Source organism: Spea bombifrons, chromosome 4, assembly GCF_027358695.1.
Source record: "Spea bombifrons isolate aSpeBom1 chromosome 4, aSpeBom1.2.pri, whole genome shotgun sequence".
Classification (NCBI taxonomy): domain Eukaryota; kingdom Metazoa; phylum Chordata; class Amphibia; order Anura; family Pelobatidae; genus Spea; species Spea bombifrons.
Window position 1 is genome coordinate 61,282,287 of NC_071090.1, and position 17,151 is coordinate 61,299,437.

At 37.7% G+C, this 17,151-nt stretch overlaps 2 protein-coding genes across 2 annotated transcripts; one reads left to right on the plus strand and one right to left on the minus strand.

Moving 5' to 3' along the window:
• Positions 1–981: 981 nt before the first annotated feature.
• Positions 982–4,701, plus strand: EFCAB10 (EF-hand calcium binding domain 10). The gene is made up of 4 exons (XM_053464270.1): positions 982–1,137; positions 1,819–1,983; positions 3,796–3,877; positions 4,573–4,701. The coding sequence occupies exons 1-4, from the start codon at positions 1,035–1,037 to the stop codon at positions 4,613–4,615; spliced, it is 393 nt and encodes a 130-aa protein (XP_053320245.1). The 5' UTR covers positions 982–1,034; the 3' UTR covers positions 4,616–4,701.
• A 1,132-nt stretch (positions 4,702–5,833) lies between these two features.
• RINT1 (RAD50 interactor 1) lies at positions 5,834–13,326 on the minus strand. Its single transcript, XM_053464242.1, has 14 exons — positions 13,212–13,326; positions 12,196–12,424; positions 11,726–11,967; positions 11,426–11,599; positions 11,190–11,339; positions 10,839–10,995; positions 10,642–10,752; positions 9,812–10,037; positions 9,455–9,592; positions 8,578–8,777; positions 8,124–8,338; positions 7,269–7,449; positions 7,062–7,180; positions 5,834–6,475 (listed from the first exon to the last, which is right to left on the minus strand). The coding sequence occupies exons 2-14, from the start codon at positions 12,415–12,417 to the stop codon at positions 6,253–6,255; spliced, it is 2,358 nt and encodes a 785-aa protein (XP_053320217.1). The 5' UTR covers positions 12,418–12,424; positions 13,212–13,326; the 3' UTR covers positions 5,834–6,252.
• Positions 13,327–17,151: the final 3,825 nt, after the last annotated feature.

A 17,151-nucleotide genomic window follows, 5' to 3' on the forward strand; every position in this document is an offset into this window, starting at 1 on the left:
CATGGCTTTGTAAATAAAATAATTTATATGTTTGTAAGAAAAAAATTGTGTTCTTGTATTTCTTTTAGATTATAATTATATACTCTGCATTGATGAAAAATAATGTCAGGCCAGGGTTTCAGTTACTTTAAGTAACAAGACAGAAGTACATTTCAACGTAATTTGAAAAAGTTTGACACGGTAGGAAAAATTGGCAGACGATTGGCTGTTTTTTTTCTTTCGATAAACATAATGTACAATACATTAATTCCATATATACTTGTGTATTTGCACTGTTCCTATGTGTATGACTACATGGAATACCAAAACACAGGAGGTTCCTATCCACACCTTTCCCCTGCTAAAGTGGTTATATAAACCATGCCCAATCCCAATAAAGTGTGTTCTCTTCCAACCAGATTAGTGTGCCGTGATGAGCGCTACGGTTCTTTGGAACCTTTTTAGTCTGAGAACAGCAGCAGCTACCAACATGAAGCTGGCTTTTCCACGAGGAAGGAGATAAGGACTGCCAGGGATGCCCCGCTAGACCCTGAGGGTTATAGATGGGTATTCTTGTATCTGGATACATTGTCACATACTGGTATAGAAGACCACCCTGTTCTTATGAGCTTACAATCTATTAAGCCTTGAGCAGCTTATTTAAAAGTAGAAGTCACAATTTTGTCAGAAGTATGGAAACCCTTACAGCACGGTTACAATGAAGATATAGCTGAAGGACACATGCCATGTATAGGTCGATGCTTCATTTACATAATGTATACATTTAATTAGAAATTGGCATTTAATAGGTTCAACTGGATTGAATTATGTTTCCGTATTGCGAGTTCTCTGCAGGTGACACGTCTCTAAACAGCGCAGGAAAACATCCAGGTGTTTCGCAAACATGACCTACACCGATAAAGTTGTAAATACAGGAAAGGAAGTGTCGTTTGAGTTGCCCAGCTAACTGATTGGCTTAGATTGTGAAGACGTCACATGATGGGTGGAGACGTGGCGGTATCTTAGCAACGGAACATACGCTGTTAGGAACTGCGATGGCGGCTGGCAGAGAGCTGGAAGCGAAAGAATATCTTCGTGAAAACAAGATTATGGAGTTAATGAACAACTTGACAAGCCTGCTGCTTTATCACCGACCCGGTAAACCGTCGTCCGCGAGCATTTCTTGGGTTACGTTAATGTGATAAGACATTTCGTGACGGCTGCACAAGAAACACTTCCTTCACCTGTAGTGGATAGTTCATTGATATAAGATACAGTAGCACGTATAATAACCCTAACGGGTTAACTCAGTCAGATCTCCACTTGAGACATTGTGATCAACGTGTAATGAAGTGGCGCTGTCGCCATACTCGAGGGATTCTAGTTTATATAGCCAGGGAATAGTAGCAGCCAATCAAATGCATGCTAGTTGAATTTAAGTGTTACGGATGCGTGTGATTGGCTGTTACTAATTGCTTTAATTGGGAGAGCTACAGTGCATCTGCAGGATGCATACTTAAGCATCCTTCTCTTAAACTTGTTTTATATGATGATGTATTGCAGTCATGCAAATTACCTCTAATAGCTAGTTGCAATAAACCACAAGAAGTGATAGCCTCTTAGAGATTAGCCATGTAATATCAGTTGCATTTTAATCGGTTTATGTATTTTTATTCAGTTTCATAATCTTCAAAATACCACCTCATATATCAACATACCTATACATACATATGTTACAAGCTTTACAGATACAGAATAATTCGAGATTAGATCTTTGTGTTTTTAGATGGTTTACTGTATGTTTAAACATGTTTTTTTTTTTTTTTTTTTTTTTTCTAGAAAGGCCACGAGAATTTCTAATAAATGAGTTGGAAAAGCTGAAACTTGCCAGAATAGCAGATGTGGAATATCCATGCCTTTTTGATGAGTCTAATCTGGATGCTGTGTTCAGGATTCTTGATCCTTCAGGTCAAGGATACATAACAGGGGCACAGTTCATGGAAGGTAAGTAATAATTAGAGGACAGTTCCACTTCAGATATAAAATGTATAGCTACTATTTGATAAAGCCTTTATGTTGTTTTGCTTGATAGTGTACACATGTATTATGTAAAGTTAGGAAACACTGGTGGCAGCGCTCCCTTATTTTCGAATATTTGGTGTTAGAATTACGTACCATGTGATAATGGTACTCAGTCTTTAAGTTGCATGTTAAAGAAAAATTGCAGCACCAATGTCAGGTAAATTGCACATTACATACCCCCTCAACATTTCAGGTGTCCATGCAGTGTATGCATTGGAGTCCATTTTGTATGCATAGCAAATTTGTTGGCATGAAAATTGATGTAAAGTTTTAGACAGATGTGAAAAAATGCTGTGAAGTAAGAATATTATTAAAAAAAAAAGTTAATAGTTTCTTTTTATAATTTAAGAAAATGCAAAATGAGCGAACAGAATAAAAATCTAAATATTTGGTGTGATCATCCATTGCCTTCAAAACAGCATAAATTCTTCTAGGTAAACACAGTTCTTTAAGAAACTTGGCAAGTAGGTAGTTCCAAGCATATTGGAGAAACAACCACAGTTCTTCTGTGGATTTAGACAGCCTCAGTTGCTTCTCTCTCTAATGTTTGATGTTGAGATCAGGCTCTGTGGGGGCCGTATTTCCAGGACTCCTTGTTCTTTAAGATGAATATAGTTAATTAATCCATATATTTGGTGCCATTGCCATGCTGCAGAATTCAGGCCAATCAGATGACTCCCTGATGGTATTACATGATGGATAAGTGTCTGCCTGTACTTCTCAGCATTGAGGAGACTATTAATTCTGACTACATCCCCAACTCCATTTGCAATAATGCAGCCCCAAACTCACAAGGAACCTCCATCATGTGTATGCATGATTAGTTGTTTGGCAGATTCAATCTATCAACAATAAAAGAAAAATGAAAAAATAGTTGCTTGGCCTTGTTTGCACATCTGCGGAATGGCTGCAAATTTTCTAGGAAGATCACTTCTGGGCAGTGGATGGGTGGAGTAGGGTCCCACTGTTTTCTGCCAATGCTAATCTGATGGCAGCGCTTTACTTCTTCCGATTTCGAAAGGAACTAAGCATGATGTGTCTTTCATCAAATTTTCTTTGCCCGACCACTGTGTCTGCAGTCCTCAACATTGCCAGTTTCTTTGTGCATCTTCAAAAAATCTTGGACAGAACATCTGGAAACATCTGTCTGCCTTGAAATTTCTGCCTAGGAGAAACCTTGCTTGTGTAGTGTAACTGCCCTGTGTCTTGTTGCTGTGCTCAGTCTTGCCACGGTGTATGGTTTTTTGACATTAAACAGTCTTAAGCGACTTCCCTTGTTACAGAGTTTGGCCGTTCCTCCAGTTTTATTCCTTCTACACAGCTGTTTATGTTAGATAGTATTGCATATTCAATGATGGCACCTATTTGGTATAATTGTTTAATCATACTCCTAACTATATACCTACAAAACCCTAGACTGTGCAAGTGTACCTAGAAGAATTGATGCTGTTTTGCAGGCAAACATTGGTCACACCAAATATTGATTTTATTTAGATTTAGATTTTTCTTCTGTTCACTCACTTTTATTAAATAATAAAATAAACATGTCTATTTTTTACAGCATTTTTTCCAGACCCGCCTTAAACCTTTGCACAGTTTAATTTTTAAATGCATACTTTAAAGCTTTACTATTAAAGCAGGTAATGCAATTATGCTGTCTACATAATTGCTCAGCTTCCATGGAAATAATCAAATGAAAATGTATTAATATCCCTTTTTTGTTGTAACTTCCAGCATCAAAAACTCTTGGGGTAAACAGCAACAACTTTGTTAACCTTCCTGAGAGAATCACACTGGAAGTCTTTAAGTATGAAATGTAAGTACAGCTATCTCTTTAAATAAACCCCCCCCCATTACTGAATAATGTTAAATAAATAATGCAGGTATACAAAGTGGTTTTATTTTTCAAGTTACCTTTTTCAGTACACGTTGTCATTGGAACAGTACACATAAACCAAACTCAAACACACTTACCCTACACTGCCCCAATGACCTACCTGAGCCACACTGATGGAAATTCAAACATGCCTACCACTCACAGCAAAACTAAGAGCATGTATACTTTTATATTGTAGCTCAAAACATTTTTCAAATACGTGATGCCATTGTTACGTAATAAAAATAATCTAGACGTGAATGGCTCAGAAATTGTATTGCTCAATATATGACCCAAAACATGGTGGGCTTGCGTGCACAGAGCAAATTTAGAAACAGATTGCTTACATTCACTTTATCTATTATAAGACTGCAGGTTGCTTGCCTCCATCCTGTAGCTTTGATATTCACCCTACTTCCCAGTCTCCTTGGCTTTGTGTATTTGTCTATTTGTGACTCTCCATAAGACATGGAATGATGAAAACATTAAATGGTACACATCATTCAGTGCCAACTGTAGAATTGTCATATACCATTTTCTTTATTTCGTATATATTCACATATATTTAAAGAAACTTTATGGCCTGTCAGTTTTTTACACAACCCAGTTTCCTTTAACATTTTTTTCTCCAACAGGAGGACTCAGCTGAAGAAAGCTTGTGCGACATTCAGAACCTAACAAACCATAAGCATACATTTATTTACCTCTGGACCTTTCCCTTTGTTTTGTGGATCATATAATAAACAATACACTTTATCATATAATGGTCTACTATACCTCTCCGCAATACCGTTATTTGCACGAATCTAGGTTCTCTTATGTCGAGTGGTAAGATATAGGGGTGGTGTTTCTCATTCTCAAGTGCAATTTATGGTTCTCAATAAAGTGGATTCAGTTTCAGTGTAAATGATTTCTGTATGCATTCCCACATTCTGTTTGCGGCTTCAAATGACTGGCAATGGCAAATTTTCAGTTACCACAGGAGCGTTGTTTTTCAGACTGATGGGTGATAACCAGGGGCCTATGTGTCAGAGTTGTCCACGTGTTAGCCTCCGATGTGTTCTTACAGTACCCACTGTGCCTGAAAACCGGTCCCTCTATTAACTCCCTCATTTAAGGGGGAGACAACCACCCTAACCAAGCCTTTAAGTCACAAACAAGTTAATAGTCAACAGAAAAACAGTCAATACTTATTGTAAGGAACACCCTATTCTGATGTCCACGTCTTAGACAGACACAAGTACATCTATTTTACTTTCCCTGTTTCTCTCATACTTATGTTAAGAATAACTAGAAGACACGATGGTACTTTTACAACGTTAACAGAATGCGATTCCTCAAATTATGAAAAATGCACGGAAAAACACAGGAAATACAATTCAGCTAAAATGCGGATTAATCTCTCCGTTATAAAGATGGACTGGAAAAAATATGTAGTTTTCACTACCATTGCTTTTTATACACAATTACATATTTTTAATAAAGCATTAAGTATTTTAGTAACACATAGACAATGCTTTATCTTAGATCATTAATATTACTTACCTATTTAACACAGGTACTCCTCTACCCCCTGTCCTTGGAAGCCTGCAGCAATGGCATTGCTTAAATATGGAGGCCACAAACACTGTTAGCGGCCAGCCATTGGGAACTTCAGGTTTTCCAGTACACTGCTTCACCTAACCCCTACTTTACTGGGCACACCACGTACCCCATTACACACCTATACCACGGAAAAGTGGGAGTTCACCTATAAATACATGGTTTACAAGATATTAGTATACCATTATCCTAGGAGTAGGCTTCCTGTTAGTTGTAAAAGTATGTGTATAACTGCTGTCAATGATCTACCTGTCTATGTAGACTTGCTTTTTGTTATGGAGAAGCATATGTACCTTCTTTATCAATAATTTGTTGGATATCAATATTCACAATTCTCTTATTGTTGAGATGTTTAACTAGATAGCTAGTGACATTTATCTAGCATTTAAAAGACCAAAGTATTATACAATGTGTGGGTAGTCGTGCAACAGCTCAATGAACCACTTATAGTTCAAAGAAGAGTTGTAATGCAAGAAACTCCACACCATACAAATGTTGTTCAAGACTCACGTGTATACAGACTTAGGATAAAGAGTGCATATAACATATACACATTTTAGGATGAACTACTATAGGAGGAATTTGACAGTCAAAATCTGGTACTCCTCTTCCTGTGCATCTGACTGAGTCTGAGATTCAGGGTATAATGGTGATATTCCTAAACTTACAAGCACACAGTCATATCAGTGTTGCGATACCATTAAAATAAAGCGTTACTTTCCCGTGTTGGGCCAGTTGGTCCGTAAATTGAAAAGGATTTCCACATCTTGTGGAGCCAGTTTATAGATGCCAAGTTCATTTAACGCTGCTGTGGCTGAAGGTAGCTTATTGCTTGAACTGGTCGAGTCCACACTCTCTGATGCAGACTGTAGCACATCCTTCAGCAGCAGGGCAGGACCCACATTCAGATTCAGGATAATGCAGGCTTCTTTCACACTGTAGAAAAAAATCAGACACACTGAAATCTGTACCCATCTTTGGGCTTTATTCGCCAAACACTGAGTGTGCAAGTGTGTTTGCACATTTTAACCTAAAACACTCCCTCACATCACATTTCTCGTGCAAGATGGGCAGAACAATATATAATGTATAATGCATTGATGAATAAGCAGCTCTCTCTTAGACTACTTGCAGGCAAAGTTCATTGGAATTGGGTTTAGTGAATACTCAGTCTGTGTTATGATTACATGTAAGGTCGAATTATTGTGTGAAACGGACTTGTTACTCACTCTGACAACTGGCAATGCAAAACCAGAGAGAGTTCCCAGATACTTTCAGATTCAACATAATACATAGGAAAGAAGTTCTGTAGAAGATCAACTTAGCTCTGAAGCAAACGCAAAGTTGAATGTGTCAAGGTCTTAATAGTCTAATACTGAAGAATGGAATATGCTGTATACACATATAATCACACAGCAAACAGACGCCTCTATGCTGCACCAAACTGGGTTTTTAAAGAGACCTCATCCCAAAGCAGAATGTGTCTTGGTTTAAGAATTAAAACCAAGTAAGAATGACTTACTGTTTAAAATAGTTTTCAGGTCTTTTGCAGTAGTGGGAGAATAAAGGGAAGAGATTGCGTGACATATCAAACTGCAGCTGAGCTGCTCCCCCTTCATTGAAATGATTCGCCAAGATAACCTGTGAAAAGTAAAAAACAAATCTTCATTAAGTGGCTTCAGCCACACAAACCGCAAGCACACTGTAATCTAATATCCATCCTACTTACATCCTGATAAATGAACATATCAAGCTTCTCTGCTAGCATCTGCCAGACAGTTTTAAAAAGCGTATGACAGAGCTGCTGCTCCAGCTGAAGCAGACGGTCCCTGAGAGCCAGAAGCATTGGGCAGGCCGTGCTGGACAAGGACATCACAGCTTGTTCTGACTGTGACGGCAGTGACAGCCACCTATTATATATAAAACATATATTACAACAAAATAACAGAAAAACAAAACCTAAATTAAAAAGACAACTTGTTATATGCCATATATACAAATCTTTAGATATGATCTGCAGAATGTTACAGTAAGAAGTCAAAGCAAATCTGTTAAATTATTTCCTTAAATAAATAACTAAAATATGAATCCAACGCTTAGTAAACTGGTGTTGCTATGACAAAAGAGATGCAAGCCACATTTCCTTGTAAATCCCCAATGTAACAAAGGGGGGTGCTTGACAAAAATAATTATCACAGGTTAAATCACATCTCAGATTTGATAAGTCATGTGTAACATTGACAACCCAATACAGACGACTACTAGTTGTACAGATATGTTTCACATATGAAAGAAACTATATATGCTTAACTATGGACTGAAAGTTGGCACTTAATAGTCAGCAGTCCATTTGGTACAACCCAGTATTAAGCAATGTTCAAGTTCAATTGTCAGTTATGCCAAACTCCCTATATCTAACTGTACAGTACTCCAAATAAACATATATTTAGTATAAATTTCAGACATATTACAATAAAGCATTATACACTGCATCAGTTTCTCAGTTTCCCACAAAAACCTTTCAGATCCATATAAAATTTGTATCAGATTAGGAAGTGGAATGTCAGTATTTTAAGACATTTACCTTTCTTTTTTGTACATTCTTGCAGCCTCTTTGACTTCCTTAAAAACATTTTCTACCTGGCGAGACAGCATGTCATTTTTCAGCCGTTCCAGAAGATTAATCATGTCATCAAACACGGAGATTTCCATGGACGCCAGCTGACCGAGCTGTAGTTTGCTGCTGGAAGTAAGATCCGAGCAAATCTCCAGTGCAGCCTGCTGAAGCTGGAGAAAAAACTATACAAAGACAGTCAGTATGCAATATAAATTACATTAAAAAAACATTGTGATTATTTTACACCACACTGATACTTTAACACATTAGCAAGCAATTAAAACTCTGTCGATGAACAATGAGCTAACCATCATCATGAAAAGCCTGGACTTCAACACTCCTGATCTGCACCATAACTATACCCAAGATTGTCAATTCATTATATGATATACATTGAAGAAGAACCTATCAAGCTACTTACAACATTGTCCGCCCAGTCCCCCAACACAGAAGCAACATAGTTGACAGCATTGAGAATAGCACAGTATCGAAACCCTAGGGGAGCTCTGCTCTCTTCCTTCATCACTTGTGTTAGCCGGATTCTGAAGTCATCAACTAGGTCTTTCTGCAACTCCAGGAACTTCAGCTTCCGTGAGGCTGTGGGAAGGTTCTTGTACCTGTCTGGCATGTCAATCAGAAAACCAGTGCTGAAATCATTTTACGTGCCCAACATTCTGCATAGTCAACATATGTATTCATATAGAAGACATGCCCAACATTCTGCATAGTCAACATATGTATTCATATAGAAGACATGATATGTTTGCAGTGCATTAATCCTTTGCAATCACTAATGTAGCGCAGCTGTGCTTAGACTAAGAAACTTATCTCATGCTTCATATACTGATACTCATGTTCAGGTACTAGTTGTTACGATTTCCCAGAAATGCTGGATTTAAAGACGTTCTTACATCCCACATACAGATTTTGGATTGCATAGCTGGTGGTTTTGTCACAAATGGAACCGCTCGTCAATCCACATGTGGTCACCAAGAACCTACTGCGGTACAGTTTTGGCGGACTATCTAAACATGCTCAGTTGACTAAGTGCTCCCTATTTATAAAAACAGAAGAGGAAGAGCCAGAGAGAAAGGCCAAGTTATAAAAAAAAATTGTGGTAGAATGTTTGTAAACTCTGGTGTAATAAAAGTAATGCATTGTTTGGTTTATTTCACTACTACAAAATAACAGAGCTGTACTATAAATGCCACACATGCTTACCATCTATTAATATTTAAAATAGATAGAAATATACAGAATCAACATCTACACTATAGCATCTATATATTGCTGGTTACCTGTGATAACAAGCAGAAGAGTCATAAATGTCTCTGCACAATCCGGAACCTTCATTTCATCCACATCAGAAATATCTTTGTACTGTGATGTCCAGGCAGCCTCTGAGGACAACATGGAGTCCATCTTTTCCAAAGCCACTGAGAATTCAAACCAATAAGACAGGACTTTCACCAGTAATCATGGTAAAAACATAATGCTTGGTAATGAACATGTGTTTAAAAGTATGCTTATTACACAATACATATATAATCAGTTGTAGTGTATGTAGCATATGAATATTAACAATTAAACAATATGCAGGGAGGTGACTTTGTAAAAACACAGGCCAGAGGGATAAAAAGCCTTCACTCGCTTACATTTTCTTTCCACGGTCAACCACCGTTGGAAGGCAGTTTCCTCTGACAAAATGTGCATGCAGTTTGGGAGGGTGGCAGGGTACCCATGTGTGCTCTGGAGCTCTCTATGAAACAGAAGAACCTCATCCACAAGGTGGCAAAACAGGATGTCATCATATAGCAGACAAGGGATGTCTACAGACAGCTTCTCCAGCACCAGCATGACCAGGCCCCGAGTGAACTCCAGCTGGAAGAAAGACATCAAGAAAAATGCATATTAAGATGGCATGCAAAGACCAATATTCTGGCAATTTAATGGGCTTACTTTAACAATTACTCTTGGTGACACTTGTATGAGTTTTGGGCATACTGCAATATTCTGTCAAAATGTGGAGTGCTAAGCGTTTGCTGAAGGGCTAAACTCTGATAGGTGCCATAGTAGGGGCTCCACTCTTTCTCCAGTACAATATACTTTCCAAAGTATTTGGGCATACTGCAGTGAATAGTAACTGACTAGCAATATGTTGACCTTCTGAACCAACCAATCATATTAAAGAAGGTCTGGCACCTGGACACTGTAAAACTTTATCATGTGAACCTATAGGCTAATCTAGTTAAAAAGTATAAACAGCCTATAAAAGCAAAATGTGAAAGGTAGTGCTTTGGACGCATGTTCCTCATAGTGTTGTATTCAAATACTATGAAGATGACCTGTTATAGTATGTAAACAAATAATTCTACCTATGATAAATACTTCCTTGGTTAGGTAACAATGGCTATTTGGGATACGTGACAAACAAAACCTCTTGAGTTGTACTTTGTTGCAACAATGGCTGAGAAACACTGCTTACCTTTGCATTAACAGAGGAACCGGTCTTGTTTAGTATGGGCTGAATCCTCTCATGAATGAACTTTGTGTGGTTCCCAATCCACATCAGCACTTGCGTAAGGTACCATTCCGGCTAGGGCAAAAAAAGAAGGAAACACTCTGGCTTTAGTTACACAAAGGGATAAAGGAAAGCTGTTAGAGAAGCTGTTAGGTCCTCACCTTGCTTAATGCATTTGTTTGTCGGTTGCCTGAGAAATGGTACCGAAACCTCTTCTGAAGGGGAAAAAGCATGATCTGTATGGGAAGTATGATTGGTGGGGACATTGGGAGGGAATATTTCTCTGGCATCTGCTTAGGTTTAGAGATTAATTCATCGCTAGTTGTGAATTTTAAGGAAAACATGCAAAATTTGAACGGTAGACATTTTTTAGTTTAATGTAAAATCTAATACATTTTATGCATACATTTTCAGTTAGATGTTTTATGTCATGCTTATTATTATTTGATTACTAAAACTAAGAAAAAGTCATTTTCCAATAGCAAAACCTTGAAAATGGTTTGGAAGGATACGAAGTTTGAAGTTTTAGCAGCTGAGAGAATAGTGTCTCTAGGTTACCAAAGACTTCTCCTAAACTGGCTGAGGAAGACGATGCAGTGGAAGGAGACTGGAGAGGACCAACAAAAGGCCAGTGTAGAAGGTTTAATACTTCTTCAAAATCACTGTGAAAGGGATAATCCAAGAGTGTATTCAATAAAGTGCTCAATGACGTTACTGGACCATGTAAGGCTTTATATTATTTCCCTACCTTGTTAATTTATCCTTAAGAATTTTATGCCAAAACTGAACAGTGGACCTTAAAAAATTCAGCAAATTGGTACAAGATGATTCCTGAAGCTTAATAGCCAATTCTGCCATAGAAACCAAGGTGCTGGCAGCTTCTGCTACATCGTTAGTCATGAGATGTTGTTGGATGTTATCACTGGGAAAAAATACATTTGTAAATTCAAATGTGCCATATGTGAATGACCTTGTAAAATAAAGCATAAACTCAGTTTAGCATTGCAGCATCTGCACAGCAATGACCAATATTGGAAGGGATTTTTACCTAAGCTCTTCAATCTGCGAGATCCATTTAAGGTATGATAGATGTCTCTCCACTTCTTCTATCTGGTCTGTCAGCATGCCAAGATCCTCCATCCATGGGGCAGCTTCCACAAGATGCTTGCTAATCGATTCAGACACTGAGGCCTCTTTTTCTAGAAGATGTCCAAGGGCTTCCTTTGTATCTTCTGCATTTTTTAGAGCAGCCTGGATTCGTTTAGGTGCTTCTGATGAAACAGTTAGAACCTACAGAAAAAAAGCTTGTAAACATGTATCCAGTTATTTGAGTCACATGCACACTATGACTTTCGGGCAAAATAATAACAGACTTATGTGGAAATGGGAATCCAACACAAAAAGCATTTGCAACATAACTGGTTTACAAAGCTGATGGAAGATGACACATTACAAATCAGCATAATTTTTACATCTCTCATCCTGACATTTATGCGATAAACCAGTTTTTGCACCAACCTGCTCTTCTAGTTGTTTCTTTTCATCTGCAATGGTCTCAATAAGACTGGATAATTTTTTCAAAGACTTCAAATCACTTCCAATCTCTTTTTCAATAAGCTCGGTGACATAAAATGGAATATCGCAGGTATCTGGATCGGATTCCTCAAAGGTCTCACTTGACTTTGTCTGGGCAGGGCTGTTTGAATTGTCTAGCTCTTTTCCATTGTCCTTTGAAGCCATATTTCACCTGTAAAGCAGAGGAAAAGAATGCCATGTATTTAGAACTCTTTGGCAACATAGTAATGCCTCAATACATATCTGCTATAAAAATTGGTGTGTGTATATGTTATATGTAGATATGCTTGTCCTGAGGAAAGTCCACGTGGTGGACTGAAACGTTGACATCTTGGCATCTTGCAAATAAAAATGAAGCATTATTGAAGACCGTGAGTGCTGGCTTCACTACTTTTAGATTATTGTTACTGTTACTGTGGTAGGAGCACAGGGCTATTATATATATAATTTTTCATTACCCAAAAGGTTAACATTTTTAATATATTTCAGAAAAACTGCAGCACCTTGAATCATTAAGCAGTGTTACAAAGAGGCAGCTTTACAAAAAGTCTCTAGAATAAAAAAGGTAGCCTGGTTTGGGTTATTTACTGCCTGCTGCACACTAGCTATATATAATATTAGTTAATATTTAGAAAAAAATATTTTCCCATTACTTTTAGCATTTACAGCACTAATTCTGCTTATAGCCCAACATGTTTTGACAATGCCGGGTGACAGGAGCACTCTAGCCTTGGGTGTTGCAAGTTTTTGGAGACATATGTTTTTTATATATATAAAACTTCATATAATATATGTACTCCTAGCTCATTTTCTAACTCCAACAGCCAAGCAATACACGCGCAGATTTCTATGCAGAGATAAATGCACATCAGACTCCATTAAGAAGGTTGACTGGAATAATCAGCGTTTATTAAAAGGCTGCCTTTCCCGTGACGTTTGCCATCGGAACTAACGTGTACCTTTCCCGTCTGCCGGAAATCAGAGATAATCCCCTTGCTCCAATTTTCAGCAGATCCCTCTCGTTTAGTGTGATTGGTTTCTTGATTATCAACATAGGCAAGATTAGAGTCACGAAACCTCCGCTCTGACAGCGTGGCAGACAAAGTTTATTTGCCGTTCAGTACCGCTTCATGTAACCTCATACGTAGACTAACATCCCAAGTCACTGACAGGCTGCACGCCGAACTGGGTGACCAACACAGCACCTACATCACTTCCTGGTCCCGGGAGTTGTTTTTTTTTTTAAACAAGCTTTATTGATAATGCATTTTACAGAACGAGCAGTGGGCGCCTACGTCCTTACAACGACCACGTCACAGCAGAACTGGCGCTTGTAAAAATTCTGAAAATAAAATACATTGTTTCCCTCCTAAAAGACTTAATAGCCAAAATATCTAGCAATATGTCACAACCCCCCTTGGCCTCACCTCTATCTGAACGCCTAAAAATAAGTGTCCCACTCTTATGCAGTTTACTAACACAATTCTGTATGAGAAACGATAGAGAGGAGAGGGAGAAAGAGATGCCATGGGATCTGACAGGCATGTGATGATGCTTAGGCTACTCCTTGGGCCACAAGCAAAGGCTTGCCTTTAATGCATATCGGAGTCAATTGTACATTAGATTCACCGTATTTTACTGCATGCAAACTGGTGGATATATTATGTCTAATTGTACTTGCACATTGGTGGTCTTATTGAATTCAATAGCAATAAAGTCAGAGTTCAAATAACCTATATATGAATGGCTACTGCTACTCCGCCCATGCAAAATCATCTGCATATTACACAGAACTGAAGAACAAAGCATACTGTATAGGTATCCTAATAGAGCCTAAGAGGACGGCCAGTCCGGGCCTGGTATATACACTCAAAACATTAAACTTAATGAAATACTTGTTTTTGTTTAAAAAGTGAGACATATCATCGAGAACCTGAAATTTCCATGTTCAGATGGTTAATGTATTCAAAAATAAACAATGAATGGCATAGAGATGATCTAATTTTTTTTTTTAAAAAAAATTTCAACCCGTGCCACCTTTACTATAAGCAGTGGCGACTGTCCCCTCCATGGTCCTGTTTTTTGCGCCACTAGGAAATTGTGTCAGGAACTCTTGCTGAAGCAAACACTGGAGCCATCTTGCGAAGAGTGCAACGTACTAGCATTTTGAGAAGCAGATGTTCTGCCAAACATGTTTCTGAGATGAGGGATGGAGAAAGAGGCAAATGCATGTAGGGGGATCCTGCAGAATCATCCACACACTCGCAAAAGGAGCCAAACAGAATTTAAAGCGATCACTCAGCTATCGTGTGCATGAAAGTGCTATTTTATGTATTAGTGCTGTCTGACTATTTATCAATTTAGAACCTTTCATGTTCTTTATGGATATTCTATGAATTGAGATATCTGATGTAATGCTTTTTATATATAAACTGATGGAGACTATTGATTAAAGGTGCTGTTCAGACATTTTTTTCTAAACTTTCCTTGATTTTTGTATTATGTACTACACTATGGTATACATCTGAAATAAACATATGCCTTTTTAAAAGACATTATCTCTAAAGGTCTTCTAGTTTCCTCACCCTTATCACACAAAACACCTCATTGCCTCACACCTATCACACATCATAACTCGCTGCCCATCACAGAGTATTAGGGTCTGTAGATCTTTGCTGTTTCACATGCACAAGTATGAAATAGTAGTGGCTGTACGCAGTCAGACTGCTGTGATGTAATACGTAGGAGAAATCTTTAGTACTTTCTTTCTGGGGAACTGTACTATTTTAATAATGTTTTAAACACAGTTTTTAAGAGACATGCAGCATTAAGGAGAAAAACAAAATGACAGGTTTCTTTTACTTTTCTCTACCTGATGCAGCACTTATCTGGGGATATTTTAAGAGGCCTCTAAAGTGGAACAGCACCTTTAAATAACATTTGTTTAGAGTTATGTTTTTGTTGTCCTATTAATGTGGAGGTTACTATGCTAGATAATTATCTATACGCAAATGAAAGGACATGCAGAAAAGTATTACCACTATGGAAGTTATCAGCATAACAACCAACAGAATGGCCTTTTTAGTAGGAACACTGCACTAGAATAAGCACTTACAAATAAAGTAAACAGAGTTTGGCAAAAGATGTATTCACACAATTTTATTAACAAAAAAAAGCTTTAACAGATCTAAAAAATTATATACAGAAAAAAAAAACATTTGAATCAAAAGTTCTTGTTACAATGGCTTTGAAATAAAACACAGGCTGTTAGCAGAAGGGACCCTGATTATACTTCATTCAGCACAGGTTTGGTACTAAAAAAAAAACAAATCATGAAGATAAAATGATGTTTCAACATTTTGTCACACACAATGGCAGAAAAAGTCAGGTAAAATTAGGTAGAAACCCAATAAATTGATAAAACATAAGTCCTATACATAATACCAGCCTAAAGAATCCCTTTAGCGCTCTAATGTGAACCCCATCTCGCAGTCCCCACTTGGAGGTACTCAAATCGGTTCAAACATCCAGTTCATGTTCATAGGTTGTTACAGCATGACCACATCATTCATCCTTACCTGAATGTGTTGCATATTAAATGCCTCCCACTTTACAACCACTGATAGCAAAATATTCCATCATACCGTCAATTATTTAGAATTCAATAATTTATGAATCAGCAGGATAACGGACGCACTTCTGTATTCCAGGTCACAATATATGTTTACATTAAAACATTATTGCAATTATATTGTTTAATTTAGAAAGGCATGGTCATAACACATCTATAATTGCAGCACACAAGGACTTTCTGTTAGCAGAGATGACGGATTTTCAAAATTCTCTCTCTAGTATCTATACAACAAGAGACTTTTATATGAAGCTTAGAAAAAGCTCTTATATTGCATTGTTTTAACTACTGACTCAAGCGATAATTGAAAAGAAAAGGGAGAAACATGCAGTCTTTTCGAATATTCTGTTTTACATTATAAACATATGGCTGTATGTATATAGCAACCCCTTTTAAGCCCGGTGGCGGGAATAGCGGCGCACACTATGTAGAGTGTACAAACATACTTGCGAAGCTCCTCACACAAAAAACTGCCTGTGACAACAAAGGCGAGGACTGGTGCTTGTTAACTTTCCCGATTCAGCACACCCAGAAAAGGAAGCAGAAGATAGAATTTATATTGGCTTTAAAAGTAATGTGCTTTCAATTAACAATGTCACTAAACATAGAAATTACCATTAATTCCAAAATAACTTCATCAATGGTAAGGGGGGTAATGACCACTCTATAGCTTCATGCTTTATAATGGCAAGTGGTGTATTTACTGGGGTAATGGTCTGGGTCTGGCCCACAGCAGGAAGCTAAACTTCCCTTGATCCACCTTTTTGGAGCTGCAGAAACTCATAAGGCTGCACACTGTTTGGGATATTACAGAGGTCTGTCTAGGCTCCAAAATTTAAATGGGTCAGATTCAAACCTAACAATTGAGCTAAGGCCCACTGGGGAGCCTAATCACACAATCAGGACCCCCAACCCTAGTCCTTGAATACACTACTGATAAGACTCTACCTATTAGCAACCACCTCTGTCAGGCTATGTGATATTCCGTGTCAAACTCATTTAGTGCTAGAGTTTAAATTAAGATATTACTCAAAACATTTACTATTTTTGAAAGCCAACTTTACAGCACCTAAAAAGTGCAGGAGCACTTATTAGAAGCAAAGAGATTTTGGTTTGGTTATTTAATCTCTGCAAATGTATACCAGTTGTGTAAAATCTATTCAATACCATACAGTTATGCCATGTATCTTTGCAAAACAAAATGTTGAAGTGTTTTTGCTTCAAAAAAAAAAAATGGTTGGATACACAAAAAAAAAAAAAAAATAAAA

Excerpts from the sequence above, each read along its gene's own strand:
- EFCAB10 (XM_053464270.1), top strand. The coding sequence starts at position 1,035 with ATGGCGGCTGGCAGAGAGCTGGAAGCGAAAGAATATCTTCGTGAAAAC. Across the intron at positions 1,984-3,795 it reads AGGGGCACAGTTCATGGAAG|CATCAAAAACTCTTGGGGTA; the intron begins GTAAGTAATAAT and ends TGTAACTTCCAG. Across the intron at positions 3,878-4,572 it reads GAAGTCTTTAAGTATGAAAT|GAGGACTCAGCTGAAGAAAG; the intron begins GTAAGTACAGCT and ends TTTCTCCAACAG.
- RINT1 (XM_053464242.1), bottom strand. The coding sequence starts at position 12,417 with ATGGCTTCAAAGGACAATGGAAAAGAGCTAGACAATTCAAACAGCCCT. Across the intron at positions 10,038-10,641 it reads GTTCCTCTGTTAATGCAAAG|CTGGAGTTCACTCGGGGCCT; the intron begins GTAAGCAGTGTT and ends TCTTTCTTCCAG. Across the intron at positions 6,476-7,061 it reads CCTGAAAACTATTTTAAACA|TGTGAAAGAAGCCTGCATTA; the intron begins GTAAGTCATTCT and ends TTTTTTCTACAG.